Here is a 15050-nt window from a genome sequence, read left to right on the forward strand (position 1 = left end):
AATCCGAAGAGATGCCGAGCATTCACAGCCCATCAGGAGCGTGTAATCCTTTGATTTAAGCTGACAGATAAAAATCATGAATCCCCAAAACTGGATTTGCAAAGGTCTCACCCAGAAAGAGGAATACATTTTTAAAGCAGACCACAAAATATTTGTTTGGTTTCTGCTTAGACTGGACCACAACATGAAGACATGAAATTTAGGAGCACATCTGAAAAAGAGGAAAGGGAAAGAGAGAAGAGTAAGAAAGTAGCAGTGAAAGAGAGAGACAGAGAGAGGTGGTGGCAAACGGACTCTCATGGTGGTGGATCTGACACACTGACAGGCCAAGCCATACACAGAGCAGTCTCCTCCCCTCTCTGGCCTGGCCTATATTAACTCTCCATGGAGCTCCACCTCACAACCAGAGGCACATGGAGTAGGATAACACATCGGCAAAAGCTCTGACAAAAGAGTCACGTACACAGGGAGCCACTAGACTGAGCTCTTCACCTGTCTGCTGGTCAAACTGGCAGTGTTGGATATACAGTTTAAACTCTCCCGGATGGACTGTTAACTTCTGTACCATGTTGCTCGGGTCGTCTCAGGAGAATGTCAGCTCTGGTAAGTGGCAGGAAGGTTGCATACGAAATAAGCGACAAGTAGACATGCATGAATGTGTCATGTTAGTGATGTTGAGGATATTTCTGTTTTGCCTGGATTCTAAGCAAAAAAACCTCTTCAACAAAGAGAACAGGTGGTGATGTATTTTGTTATGGTGAGCTAGAGGAGTTATGCAGGAGTTGGGCTTAGACACACTCAGATGTAAGTGAAAGTGTGATTAACAGCAGATTAACATAGACAGCAACTTCGTTTGTCACACAAGCGATACTCAACAAACAAGTTTGCAACAGTTCAGTGTTTGTTTTGTCTAATGACGCCAAAGCATTGCAGCAACATGGCAGCAGCAGTAAGTGGCATTGATAGCCTATGTCATCCCAACTAACTTACAAAGTCAAAGACTTGATGTCAACTCTTTGTCTCATGAACAAGGGGAGTCCTGCTGCAGACTTTGCACTGACTGCGATACAAATAACAGAGGAGGAAGATTATTTTTTGAATCTGTCTTCTCCAAAACAATCAAAAAGTGAGGAAATTATCTTTTGACACCAACAGATAGGATCAGCTTTACCCTGACCTCTGCTTATTCATCTACCGCGGAGGGTAAAGAGCACTCATATGGGCACACAAGTGCCAACACCTTATCTAAAAATCAGAGTTTTAATGACTAATGTAACTTCAATCAGAAGCAATGCAACCATGGTGCCAGAAGCCAGTGGGACGTAATCATATTCGCAAGAAAGATGGTCTGAAAGGAAAATGTACACTGTCTCTCTTTCTGATGTGTGGAAGATGTAAAGTGTCTCCTTTACTGAAGTGCCTTCCAGCAAAGACATTGCATTAACTTGACCTCTGACCTTCCAATAGAGGAGGGGCATCAAAACTTGGATCAATAAAGTATCATTTTAGCAGGATTTACTAAATATTGATTGTAAACCTACAATGAAGGAATGAAAAATAGAAACTTCTTCAAAATATCCTTTCTTTTAAAAAATAAAGAAATAAAGAGAGATAAACTCAGAGTGGCCTAACTTAGACACATATATATCAGCAAACCAAATAAGGCTCTAAATTGCATTAATTATACATCCCAATTCTTATCGCTCTTTAAGATCTAGCTAACCTTGTGAGATATTATAATTATATATTATTAGTGTATGCCTTTGGGAATGATGCACGAGACAAAGCATCGTTATAAACCACGATCTCACTATCGGCCAAAAATGCAAGAGTAGCTAATAAAATGTATATCGTGTCTTCTCTCAACATGTCTCTCAGCTGGTCCGACTATTAACCGAAACAAGTCGCTCTCCGAGTCTGTCGCATCCCGCTCAGTCCGCATGCAGTTTCTGTTCTGCATCGCAGAGCCCATCCCGGCCTGTGAGAGGGATCTGCATTCTCGGGCACATGGGTTCCCACATGGTCTGCCTGCGGATGCTGATGCTGCGGCTGTGATGCTGCTTGCTCCCTGCACGCCCATCGGTCTGCCAGTCACAGCATCCACAGTGAGAGACGACCAGACGCGGTAGACTAGTACAGGACACCAACCGCAGTCGGAATGAGGGATCTGAACGGAGAAAAGTAGCGCCTTCATTGATCTCCTGACTTTGTTGTGCTCGGGATGTGTAAACTTCGTGGAGATTAGATGTGAGGGCGGACTAACTGACGGAGAAACACCCTGCGCTTCTCGGTGCCAGATGGACTTTTTAAATCCGCAAGCCGCAGTGAGTGAACCGTCGATTTTTCTCACTGACACCATTAATGCATTACGTGCCCTAATCCGAAAACAACGTTAATACCCACCGACGGCAAAAACAAGTAGGGAAAACAATTCGTGGATCACTCCGGAAAACAGCACCATATTTGCAAAGGATTAAAATAGAAAGCAAATAGAAAGAAGGGACAGGTCAAACACGCGATTGTCAGCGTCTGGTCTGCAGCATTTTGTGCACCCACCAGTTTTGGATTTTTTTCATCTCTCATTTTCGGTAGTAAAATAGGATACAATTATTTATCCTCATCCCTTATCTTTGGCCAGTTTGTTCACATTTTACGGAGCGGTAAAAAAATCAAGCAAGCATCTTTCTGTCTTTCTTCATATGTTTGTTTCTACTAGGACCATGCCTATTATAAACAGGACTATGATATATGTTTTTGCAGCAGTGGTTTAACTTTATTTTTAATGTGCTATGATGATATGCTACATAGAGATGATCATAGCACTCTTGTTTACTGCAGAATATTATTGGAGTTAGATTTTGAATCCGCCGCTGTCACGTGATCTCACACAAACACATGTTGTTAATGACTCCTGCTGCATTCAAGTACTGCTCGAAGCTCCGATGTGTAATGTAAAAACGACCGTTTAGGCGTTGTGTTACTAATATACTCAATATCTGATATGTTAAGGTATCTCAGACTTCCACAAATATGCACTGCTACTTACTATGCGCTGCAATTTGCTTTTTGTAACTGTATATTTTTCATATAATAACAAAAATCGGCCAACAATCCTTTAACATTGCCGCAAAATACCACTTCAACGATCACATTGATAAAAATTCTCACGGTAGTTGAGGTATATCCGACTGTTCTTGAAGGCAGCGTCGCGACGTCACGCTGTCTTCCATCGCTCTGCCCAGCCTCAATGGCGATTGCAATAGATCCGCAGAGCGGCAGCGGAGCTCGGTCAAACCTCGTCTGGGTTTGATTTAGCACATAACGAATCTAATGCTACGAATACGGACTGTAAGTAATGTACTATATGTCTATTATTGTCACTATTACTTATATTAAATTCCATTTAAATGTAGGTTTGGGTCGTTTTTAACGATTAAAGCGAGGTCGGCTTTGTGCTGCTTAGCGCGAGGAGAACCGTACCACGTAGTCAGAAGCCTCCGCCAACAACGACTCCTTTGTTCGCTTTGTCGGAGGATTTCTCCTCCTCACGTTTACATGTTAATGAAACGGGCATGGTTCGTTGAAATCGTAGTTTCCCGTATAATATGGTGTATGTGGTCATGTTGTGACATATTAAGACCCAGTAGACGGGATGTGTCTCGGTAGCTAGCTTGTCAGCTCGCATTATGCTTCCATTCCTGACTTTTTCCGCCTGCCAGTCACAGACCCCGTGAAGACCAAGCACATTTAAAGCTCAGAATTAAGACCGTTTTCCTTCAACGTGTGATATGTAATCTTAGCTAATGATCTGTTTGATCTCTTTATATTCCATCGATACCCAGAAACCGGACTAGCAAGCGTCTAAACCGGGCGGGGGAGGTCTAGTTTCCATTAATGACACCACGTTGAACCTAAAGCCGGTGAACGAGTCTGCTTGATGTTTGTTGGCTCTTGTGAAATCCCCAACATATTTAGTAAGAGCTAGGTTTGACTACGTTTTCGTGCAATGGTGGAAAAGTACTATTGCAAAACTATGGACTTGTAACCCTTCTATCCTGGCACAACATTGCGTTTTGTTCCTAACCTTCTTTTTGTTGTTTTTCTCTTGTCTTTTAGGTTATACCCAAGTAAAATGGAGGATAGTTTTGATTGCGACTGTGGCGAACTTGAGCCACCTGATCATTGAGAGTAAAACATTATTTTGAAGACTTAAAGGCCAGACTCATTTCAGTTTTATAGATCAGGTGACTTGACTAGTTATAAACAAAAAAAGAAGAAAAAACAACAACACATGAAGCTGCTCAGGACCAGTCAAACACTGAATGTATCCTCACTGTAAGGATGCAACTACATGCTTTTATAGTTTACTTTAGTCTCTGTGCTTTTTAATTGGCCTTAAAGACCATTCCATTGCAGTCTGTCATCATTAGTTTATTTAAACTGTTCACTTAAAGATATCTACACATCCAGGATCGGAAGAGAAATTATATTTCTAATATTATCCCCTTACTCAAGATGGAGCAAAGATTGCACCACACATCAGTGCCCCGAATCTGACAGTGACAGATAGACGGGGGGACTCAGTAGTCGTCTATACAGGGGTCAGTCAGCTCAGCCGCTGAAGCAGTGGAGGGATTGTCGGATAAATTCCTCTGTCGGTGATACATTTGGAAACAGGCCAAAGAGACCATACATTAAGAGACAGCAGAAGCTTGGCGTAAAAGCCGAAAACAGTCGTCATGGCAGAGAAGTTTGAGTCACTGATGAACATCCACGGCTTCGACCTGGGTTCTCGCTACATGGACCTGAAGCCGCTGGGCTATGGAGGGAACGGCCTGGTGTTCTCAGCCGTGGACACAGACTGTGACAAGCGTGTAGCCGTGAAGAAAATCATCTTGACGGACCCCCAGAGTGTGAAGCACGCCCTGCGAGAAATCAAGATTATTAGACGCCTTGACCACGACAACATTGTCAAGGTACGTTTGCTCAAAAAAAGCAAAGAGAATTAAACTTATTTTCTGGGGTTGTAAAAAGAGCTTATGTCCAAATTAAAAACTGACTTTCAACACTGACACGTCTTCTTATGTCACCAGGTGTTTGAGACATTGGGCCCCAACGGTCGCAGGTTAACGGAGGATGTGGTGTCCCTGACGGAGGTCAACTCTGTCTACATTGTGCAGGAGTACATGGAGACGGACCTGTGTCAGCTGCTGGAGAGGGGCCTTCTGTCTGAGGACCATGCCAGGCTCTTCATGTACCAGCTCCTCAGGGGCCTTAAGTACATCCACTCTGCCAATGTGCTGCACCGTGACCTCAAGCCTGCCAACCTGTTTGTCAACACAGAGGACCTGGTACTGAAGATCGGGGACTTTGGGCTGGCCCGTATCATGGACCCACACTATTCTCATAAGGTATGGTCAGTCTCTGGGTAGCTGTTGTGTTTGAGGAGAGAATGTGATTTTTTTTATTTAATTTTTTTAATGGGGCTTTGTGATGACTGTGTGTTGAAATGCTGTTCAAACAAGAGCTTTAAGAAGAGCAGATATAGCAAATGTTTTCCTAAAGATGAGTGCTTTGTTGCTCTGACACATGATGTTTGCTTTATTGCCCAGTAACGTGGTTCCCACCCCCACGGTGACAGTTTCACAGCAGGAAGTAAACAAGACGGGATGTGGTTCCTTGAGGTAACGCCTCTATTTCCTTTGTCAGGAGAAGTGAGGCTGTGGAAAACCCAGCCATGGGAACTTTTTAGGTGAATAAAGTTTGAAGTGAAAAAGGGCTCCATTACATGTCTAAATATACAGATGCGCGAGTTCATGATTTTGTGGTTTAACAAAGATTAAGATAATCCTCGTTCTTAGGTGAGAAAAATACAGCAAACATTCAAATGTAGCATTCCCAAAATGGGCAGGTTCAGCCTTGAGTCTTTGTTAGTTTCTAATGGGAATGTTGAATGCTTGAGGCTGCAGCGGATGGACGTTCTGCTTTACAATATATACAGATTTATTTGTGTCAGCGTCATTACTTCATTTCCACACCTGTGAGTTAAGCATATTGGGTCTCAGAGAAGGCTGTTTTCTTTGTGTTTACCGACCCTTTCCTTGTCTCTCGTCAGATGCAAACGTAATGTAAACCAGGGCATTAAAAGCCAGATGTTGACACACCCAATCCTAGATGTACATATTTTAATGCTCTCTCTAAACCCAGAGTTGTGTTTGTGAGGCAGTGTAATGGTAGCAGTAGGTTATGGTTGTCTTTAGTGTGAGAAGAGTGTGGATCATCCTGTCTACTTGTAGCCAGGTGGAAGGCCTGCATTGCCCTTGTGTGTTTCTGTCACCTTATGAAGGATGGGGAAATTCCAGTCAAAGGCCATATGGTGGTGTGATGTGAGGAAATGCCTCCCCCCTCTCTCTCTCTAGCTGCTGGATCTCTTTCCGAGCACAGAGGCAGTCAGATACTCACTCACGTGTGTCTCAGATTAGTCATTGGAGGGTCTGAAGTGGGCTCACGTGATGAGATCCCTCTGGCTGGGTCTGCCTCATTCATATCCCTTACACAGCCTGGATTCCTGCTACAGCATACATCACTCTGAAACAAACTTACACACACTTGTTTATCAGAACTGTTCATTTCCAGCACACCACCACCATGTTTTTGTAGTCTAGTCACATTTTCAGCTCCGATTTCTATATTTTCACAGGAGTCATATGTTAAGTGGAGGCAATAGCTATCTCTGCAATAGAAAGAGGAAGGCGAGGTCTTGTAGTTGCCGGGAAGAAGTAAGTTTCTCACACAGTTAAGTCACTATAGCCACCCACCCAGCATTACTGCACTTCTCCCTTACAGCAGAGTTTGCCATGTGGGCTGTTTTCCCTCTATACAAGCAGTTTTTCCTGATGCGAATCATTGAAAAGCTGCCTGACTGGGGTCAGCTCTCTTGTGTTTGACTATTGTCTGCCGTAGCACTGCGGCAGACTACCGCTGCTCCGTTTTTGTCAAGAATACAAATGCTGTAGTCATGTAGTCAGACTGACTTTAACGGGCTTTGACCCGGCTCTCGTTTCCAAACCGTGTTGCTGTGTTTCGTCTGTCTCTGCTATGATAACAATGGTGGTGGGGGGAGGGAGAACTGTGAAGTCTCGACCAGCCGCTTTTTCAGGGCACCTATATTCATCTGATTGAGTGTGTGTGTCTGGCGTTTCAGATGAAAATGAGGCTTGTTTGGAAATGAAGCCATCACCCCCAAATGACACTATGGTGCCCAGTGGAGTGTGGAGGCGTTGGTTTCAGTGTTGGCAGCACATTATGGCGGAACCACTGGAGGCAAATTTGCTTTCACAACCACCCTCTACTTCTAGTAGACGGGGTGAGTCGGGGCAGCTGGGTGTCAGAGTGCATGTTATTTGAAATACGTTGTTTCTAAATAAAGAAGGGCTCATTGCCAGTGAACCTCACTTTGTGTAGTATCAGTAATGTGTTGTATGGATTTATGCACCAGTGCTATAGGCACAAGGCATTTGTTCCACCTTTATCTCCCACTTTACTATTTTATTTGTATCATTTGGGTTAATAGAAAAACCTCCTCCTCATGATTTCCATCAGGTTTTTATGATCCTTAATGGTTCTGTTCTAAGTATACTGTATGAAGCTTGCCAAGAGTACCTGTGTTTCTGGGATGTCTTTCCTTTGAGAAAGCAGGCTGTTCCTGCCTCTGTGAACCTTAAGGCCAGCCCTCGTGGTGGCCCAGGATCAAGAATGGAAAGAATTCACGTGCCCTCATCTAACTTTCCAACCCTGATTCCCCTCCTTTTCCCAGCCAGCCCTTTGTGCTACTGTGGGAGCCTTTCTCAAGGCCTTATTTGAAGCTGTCTGTGTTTCCAGTTGTAACTGCCTTTTTTAACAAGAGAAAGAGAGCACTGTGGATATAACACTCACCCATTTAGGTTTAGCATTGGTTGTATTTAAGCAAGATGTTTTGGTTTTACACAAGGTTACTCCAGGATAGTGCAACGCATTTAATATGTACCATAGTTAAGTGATATAGCATCTGCTCAGTGTGGCAACGTGTTTTTGAGGGGACATCCAGTCTAGTTTTCACAGGTTACATCAGAATGTCTTTATTCGATCTGTTGTAAAGAGATAATAACAGGGACACTTTCAGGAATTTTATAAGAAGAAGGCCGTGGAAGGTTCACAGAGGTCTTTTACAAAACCACAGCTGCAAGAACACACACACACACACACACACACATTTGACCTAAATATTCAGCCAGCAACAGGCCTGTCTGGCACCAGACTTCACAGGATCTAACCGGAAAAATGCTGGGAGGTCGACGAATGGCTTAATGAATATCAGAGACGTGGTTTCACTTATTTTCTCAAGCTTTAAACATATCCTGCAGTTTCTTGCAACTAATGGTTGTTTTTATCATGGAACCAAAAATAGCAAGAATTATGGTGATGAGACATGGGACAGATCGGACACATGGACCTAATGAATTGATAAACAATGTGGTGAGATGCAGTGAAGCTCCACATAACCTGCTATTTAGCGCTGGGCGGTATGACCAAAAATGTGTATCACGGTATTTTTTAAGATTCTGGCGGTTTCACGGTATATATATATTTTTTTTTTTCCCTTGACTGTGTTTTTATATAGGTTTATAGTGGCTTACTCTGTCAGAAGTACATATAATATAAAAACATTTGAATCGTTTGTTCCTATAATGTTGGGAAAGCAGTTTGGCTGAAGTATTGTCGCCCAGGTAAGACGTACCTTGAATCCAGTGTTTTAATCATTGCTCTGAGGACCATGTCCTTGCATAGCTGGATTGTTATTGCGTTCGTAATGTTGCTCTACCGCTTGTTTTTCTTGTCATATGCAGCGCCTCGAGCAAATGCCTCTTCAAGCGATGTCTGACCCTTCGGCTTCACTGTTTCACTCGCGTTAACGTTACTGGTTGACGGCCTCGAATCCGACGGCCGTCATCACACTCTTCGTACTCCAACACGTGTTTTCTGCTGAGGTGCTGGAGTAAGATGCTCATGTTACCACCAGCTGCAACAACAGTGGCTCGACAAACTCGCAAAACGTTGGATTTTTTAAAACCAAAACACTTCCAAACAGCAGACACAGCTCCTCTCTTGGGCACAGACTATCAGTGCATCTCCGGTCTGTCTTTGTTCATCCTGCATCGCTCCTTTCTGTTCGTTAATGTAACGTTACTGGAGCGACGGAGCCTCTCGCTGTTAACAGACTGTTGTGCTAGCTGGCTAGCTAGCGAGCTGTACCCAGCATGTAGTTCGGCGGTGACATTTTATAAATGTACAATTATTAGTGTTACAAATTGTTTATTTGTCACAAACTGTTGTGTCGTGGCGTTTTGCCCTGTTAAAGAGCGTTAGTTGTGGGTTATTAATTGTTGTTATAACCGTGATTAGAGGTCTCTCTCAATACACTTAAGACAAGTAGCTCCGACTATAGCGCTCATAGCGGCGAACAATATATTTAGCTGCCTGTTGAAGAGTTACAGCAGTTGTTTCGGCTGTGCACTGGTATGACGGTGTGAAAAATTCATATCATACGGGAAATTAAAACCGGTATACCGCCCAGCACTACTGCTATTTAGAGTGGTTTGCCTGTGAAATTATTCACGTGTGGGTGGGTGGGTTAAGACTAAAATACATTCAGTGCCAGCAAGGAAATCTTCAGTCACTGGCTTCTGTGAAGCAGCACAGCTTCCTCCTGCAATTGGAGGCTGGGCTGGTGGTGATCTCACTGACTCGTCACCAACTACCTTTGCTGACATCTGGTCAGACCAGCTGAGGGTTTCTGTGATAAACCGCTGCCAGAAACACCGAGGGAGCCTTTTATGAGTCACTAAATGTCAGCCCGGTCTGATCTAGATCAGGCGGTTAAGTTATTCACCAACTGTTGCCAGAGGTATTGAGATGACTGACGCTTTAACTCCTGCCTCCGTGTTGTGGTTAGTGGCTCACTTTCAGATCAGTAAAAGTAAGGGGCGAGCTGGAGTGTTCAGCCAATGCACTGTAATGCCCTCAGCTGGTAGGCAAACTCTAACCTGCTCCTTTTTTTAGTTCAGAGTCCGTCTGACAAAGAATTGTCCTGATGCAGTGACCCAACACTCTCTCAAGATAACCTAATCTAAATCTGTTGCAATGCTCTGCTAAGCTGGTTGCAGATATTTCTCCACTGTGACCACATTCATGCAGTTTATTGGCTGTTTCTGCATGTGTCTACATGGCGAGTCATTTATAGGCATATCAAAACAGGAGTGATACACTCGAGTATAGTGTGACGTAAAGTATTTGCGGCTAACTTAAGGCAGAAACTAAAGCCTGGCTCGGTGGTGAGCCGACCATTTTAGTCTGACCACGGACTGCCACTGCATGGGGGGGGACAGGGACAGCACGGGTGTTGTTTTACCTCCCATCCCCCAATGTCCCCGTGTGTGTGGGCACACAGGTCAGTTTCCTTTGTGTTCAGTGTCCTGCTCTGTGTGAGAGTGGAGTGCAGATTGGTGTCACTGGTCAGTGGAGAGTGTGGCAGCGGGGGATTATCCCGCTCTCTCTGACTGCTGACATGTCTGATCTCCCCCCTTTCATCTGTCTTTTCTCTCTGGGGTCTTTGTCTCCATGCTGTGTTGCGTACGTGACCAGCAGAGAGCAGGTCCGCCAAGGAGACTGCACGAGGGGTTATCAAGTTTAGCACGGACCAGCAGGCGTGTTTTGTTCTGGGACTCGTGTTGGCAGCAGTGTTGTGTGGCGTACCCGGAGGCACAGGGAAGTCATGTCAACCACATTTACCTACTACTGAGAGAAATTAGTTTTTAGAGCCTCATTAGCTGTGAACAAACCAGTGGTTTTGGGGGAAAAATATGTCTGTTATGCTTTCTTGTAACTTTAAAAAAAAAAAGTTATTTTCCTCATAAGAGTCCCACTAAATATGCCATGCCCCCTTCTATCACAGGGCCATCTCTCTGAAGGTCTGGTCACCAAGTGGTACAGGTCTCCTCGCCTGCTGCTGTCTCCTAACAACTACACCAAAGCCATCGACATGTGGGCGGCTGGCTGCATCTTTGCAGAGATGCTCACAGGGAAAACCCTCTTTGCAGGTAAATGTCGACTTGGTTTCCCGCCTCTGACTCACTAACAAACATACCAGCAAGTAGTCTTTAAAACCAGACGGGGTGACTCTGAGGTAAATATGGAGCACAGGTCTGAGGCATATGTTAAGGTCTTTGTTCAGAACTAACGAGAGATTGGCCCAAAGTCGGTTTGCATTTACTTTCCCTATTGCAGTCTTTTGCACATCCAGCTGGAGCTGTGAGACCGACTCTTCTTATTTGTTCGAAATTGCCTTGAGCTGAACACAAGACAAATAACATCTCTGTTCTCGTGATCTGCTGCGCTCGGCCTAACCCAAAACACACTCACTCAGTCACGCAGTTGTTCAGTGTTGTGTGACCCTTCAGAGAGAGTGTCTCACGTTTGTCTGCCTGGTGTTTCAGGAGCCCACGAGTTGGAGCAGATGCAGCTGATCCTGGAGTCCATCCCTGTGCTGCGTGAGGAAGACCGACAGGAGCTCCACAGCGTCATCCCCGTTTTCATCCGCAACGACATGTCCAAGCCTCACACGCCACTGGCCAAGCTGCTGCCTGACATTAGTCCCCAGGGTGCGTACCACTTCCTTATTCATTCACAGTTGCTCACAAGCTCAACATATTGTCGTGAACACAGACCAAAGGCAGGGGTCAGGATATCGTGTCTCATAATTCACATTTCTTACTTGATGATCTCAACGTCCTCCCTCTCTGCAGCCCTGGATTTCCTGGAGAAGATCCTGACCTTTAACCCCATGGATCGTCTCACTGCGGAGGAGGCCCTGGCCCACCCCTATATGGCTGACTACTCCTTCCCCCTCGACGAGCCCGTCTCTCTGCACCCCTTCCACATTGAGGACGAAGTAGATGATATCCTGCTCATGGACCAGAGCCACAGCCACACCTGGGACAGGTATGCTCGCTCTCTCAAACACCTGCTCTCTGTGACCAAGCTCACACATGCAAAGTTGTATATTTCCCATGGTCTGACATTTTGAGCTTTCGTTTCAGTGGGGAATATTTTGCTTTGCTCTCTGCTAACTAAGCAGTAAATATATGAATATGCAGATCATGTGGCCAGAAAAAAAGAACATGGTGTGCTTGCATAGTTGGATCTTGTAATGGAGTTTTGTCATTTTGTGCACGTGTTTGGTTACTGAAGTCTCTCTTTGATACTCTTATCAGGTATCATGAGAGCCAGCTGTCGGAGGCGGACTGGCACTTGCACAGCACCCACGACCCAGATGAAGTTCAGGTCGACCCGAGGGCTCTCTCTGATGTGACGGACGAGGAGGAGGTCCAGGTGTGTTTGAATCTTCATACTCCTGTTAGAACAAGTAGTTTTTATTTCTCTTTACTTCATAAACTTTTAAGAACACATTTGAATGCTTTAGATAACTGTTAGTATGCAAATGTCCTTCCCAAATGTGAGGATGCATAGTGTTGTTCTAAAAAAGAATACCTACAAAACTGAAAATCCTTTCCAGTGTTGCAATCCAAAGCTTTACAGGGATAACATGACTGATTTTAAATGGACTTTCTGCTGAGTTTGCTGAGGCTAACTGGTGGCTGTTGTCCGTTTCCAGGTGGATCCTCGTAAATATGCTGATGGAGATCGGGAGAAGTTCTTGGATGAGCCGTCCTTTGACTACTCCACCATGTTCCAGCCAGAGCGATCCTGGCAGGAAGACCACCACGAGAACAAATACTGTGACTTGCAGTGTAGCCACACCTGTAACTACAAGGCCGTGTCGCCCTCTTACCTGGACAACCTCATCTGGAGGGACAGTGAAGTCAACCACTACTACGAGCCCAAGCTCATCATCAACCTCTCCAACTGGAAGGAGCAGCAGAGCAAGGAGAAGGGCAAGGCCAAGAGCAAGTGCGAGAAGAACGGGCTGGTGAAGGCCCAGATCGCGCTGCAGGAGGCCGAGAAGACCCAGGGTCCGGTGGAGAAGGACAGCGAGCAGGAGAAACACCAGACGGAGAAGCCCCAAGGCCAGCAGAACCAAGGCTTTGACTTTGACTCCTTCATTGCCAGCACCATTAAACTGAGCCTGCAGCCAGAGCCCTGTCAGGAGGTGGCCCTCCTCCACGAGGTGGGCCTCCTGAATGAGCTCAACTCTTCCGTTTCCCAGCTGGAGGCTCCCCGCTCGGGCTCCATGTCCAAGTCCATAAGTCAGGAGAAGGAGGAGAAGTGCCTGGTCAACCTCGCCCAGTTGGGCGGAGGAGGGTCGGGTGTCGTCGGCGGGGACGGGGCTTGGCCCGCTCAGCCCTGGGAGAGCTTCGGCTGTGGGGAGCGAGTCGGGGAGAACGGCTGTTTGATAGACGAAGCATGCTGGGACATTCGCAAAGAGGACCAGCTCCAGAAGGACAGCACGTACACCAGCTACCTGGACCGCCTGTTCAGCCGGAAGGAAGAGGGGGCCGGAGAGACCGTGGCCAGCTCGGAGACGGAGCCCTCGGAGGGGAGAGAGCTGGACGAGAGCTTCCTCGGTAGGAACACGGAGATTGTCCTTAATGTTCAGCTGGACTCTCTGGCCCTGCCTAGCTTTGACAGCACCGATGACTTGCCTCTAAAATCCATCCAGGCGTCCCTCACCCCCTGCGCTGTCAAATGCTCCCCACAGGTCGCCCACAAAACATACAGCAGCATCTTCAAGCATCTTAATTAAAGAAATATATATCCTCCGACACAAAATCTAGGCAGTTTTGTTTTTATGTTTTTTTTTTTTTTTAAATAATACGGTATATTATTGAACTTGAATCATTTCATACCTTTTTTTATTATGGTTACTTTTAATTATTATTTTTTTTTTTTAAGAGTTGAGGGGTGATTTATTATATTTAAAGAGTTTGGGTTGTCACTCTGAGCCTTGGTCACCAGGCCTTCATGGGTTAATGTCTGCGTCCTCATTGCTAAACTGGCATGTCACTTGCACACTTAAGTACTGTAGAAGACCGGAAAGCTGGAGAGAAGCAACTAGAAGAAAGATGGATGGTGGTGTGACGTAAGGAAAGGTGCTAGACACCAACATTGCCTTTCCTGGGTGGAGATACCGAGGAAAAAAAGGGGGATTTGGAGGTCTTTTTTTATTTTGTTTTCATTTGACTTCATGACATTTTTCCCTGAAGAAAGCTTCCAAAATATCCCTTTCATACTGTAAATCTGACACATGATGCCAGCAGCAACCATTATCGTAGGCGTTAATGTAAATGTGTTATCTACCTCAAGGTAACAGCCGCGAGAGACACTCGAAGCCGCACTAGTGCTTTACACACATGACCATCGGGGTCGCGTAGATGAAATCTGTCTCACTTTAGCATTTAACATAGTGAGGTGTTTCAGTAATCATTATTTATTTCTAGCAGATGTGCGATATTTATTTTATCAAAATGTGTTATTTCAATGTGATTATTGAAGATCGATAAGTTGGACAGACTTCCATTTTCATTTCGGCACTATATGGGCGTCTTTAAGTGTTCCTTTGTTTTATGGTAGGATGCAAATTCATCAGTTATGTCCTAAACAAACCTTTCCATTTTCCACCAATATTATCCAAACGGATATCATTATTCTTCATTTTGTTTTTTTATTTATAGGTGCGCTCTGTCTTTAATGGAAAAACTGCTTTATGGTTTAAAGAAGCGCCTAAAAGTCTTAATTTTTTTTTTTTTTATCTAAATGTAATGTTTAAAAAGAAATGCGTGCATGGAGGCAAGAGAAAGGTACATTAAAGTTAATGGTGAGTATAAAGTATGTCAGTTTTAACTGTACGTTTTTTGTTAAATTTCTATGTACTTTTTCCAGGCAAGCATGATAAATTAGGTTAAGGTGTAGCATGTAGAACACTTATGGACTTTCTTTTGTAATCATTGGTTCCCCTGTTCTACAAAATATCTCCAAATAAACTTACTGGCAAAGAG

The 15050-nt window shown here is 44.7% G+C and overlaps 1 protein-coding gene across 3 annotated transcripts; it reads left to right on the forward strand.

Moving 5' to 3' along the window:
• The first annotated feature begins 415 nt into the window (after positions 1-415).
• On the forward strand, positions 416-15050 carry mapk6 (mitogen-activated protein kinase 6). Of its 3 annotated transcripts, none has more exons than XM_031846466.1 (8): positions 416-603; positions 4117-4976; positions 5094-5411; positions 10991-11135; positions 11532-11696; positions 11841-12036; positions 12309-12426; positions 12710-15050. In XM_031846466.1, exons 2-8 carry the CDS (start codon positions 4740-4742, stop codon positions 13796-13798), a joined length of 2268 nt encoding a protein of 755 aa, XP_031702326.1. In that variant the 5' UTR covers positions 416-603; positions 4117-4739; the 3' UTR covers positions 13799-15050. The 3 variants fall into 3 exon arrangements, with proteins under 3 accessions (XP_031702326.1, XP_031702327.1, XP_031702325.1); XM_031846467.1 differs by lacking the exon at positions 416-603 and adding an exon at positions 646-2324; XM_031846465.1 differs by lacking the exon at positions 416-603 and adding an exon at positions 2379-3348.

Source organism: Anarrhichthys ocellatus, unplaced genomic scaffold (assembly GCF_004355925.1).
Source record: "Anarrhichthys ocellatus isolate YVR2014 unplaced genomic scaffold, GSC_Weel_1.0 scaffold6, whole genome shotgun sequence".
NCBI classification, from domain to species: domain Eukaryota; kingdom Metazoa; phylum Chordata; class Actinopteri; order Perciformes; family Anarhichadidae; genus Anarrhichthys; species Anarrhichthys ocellatus.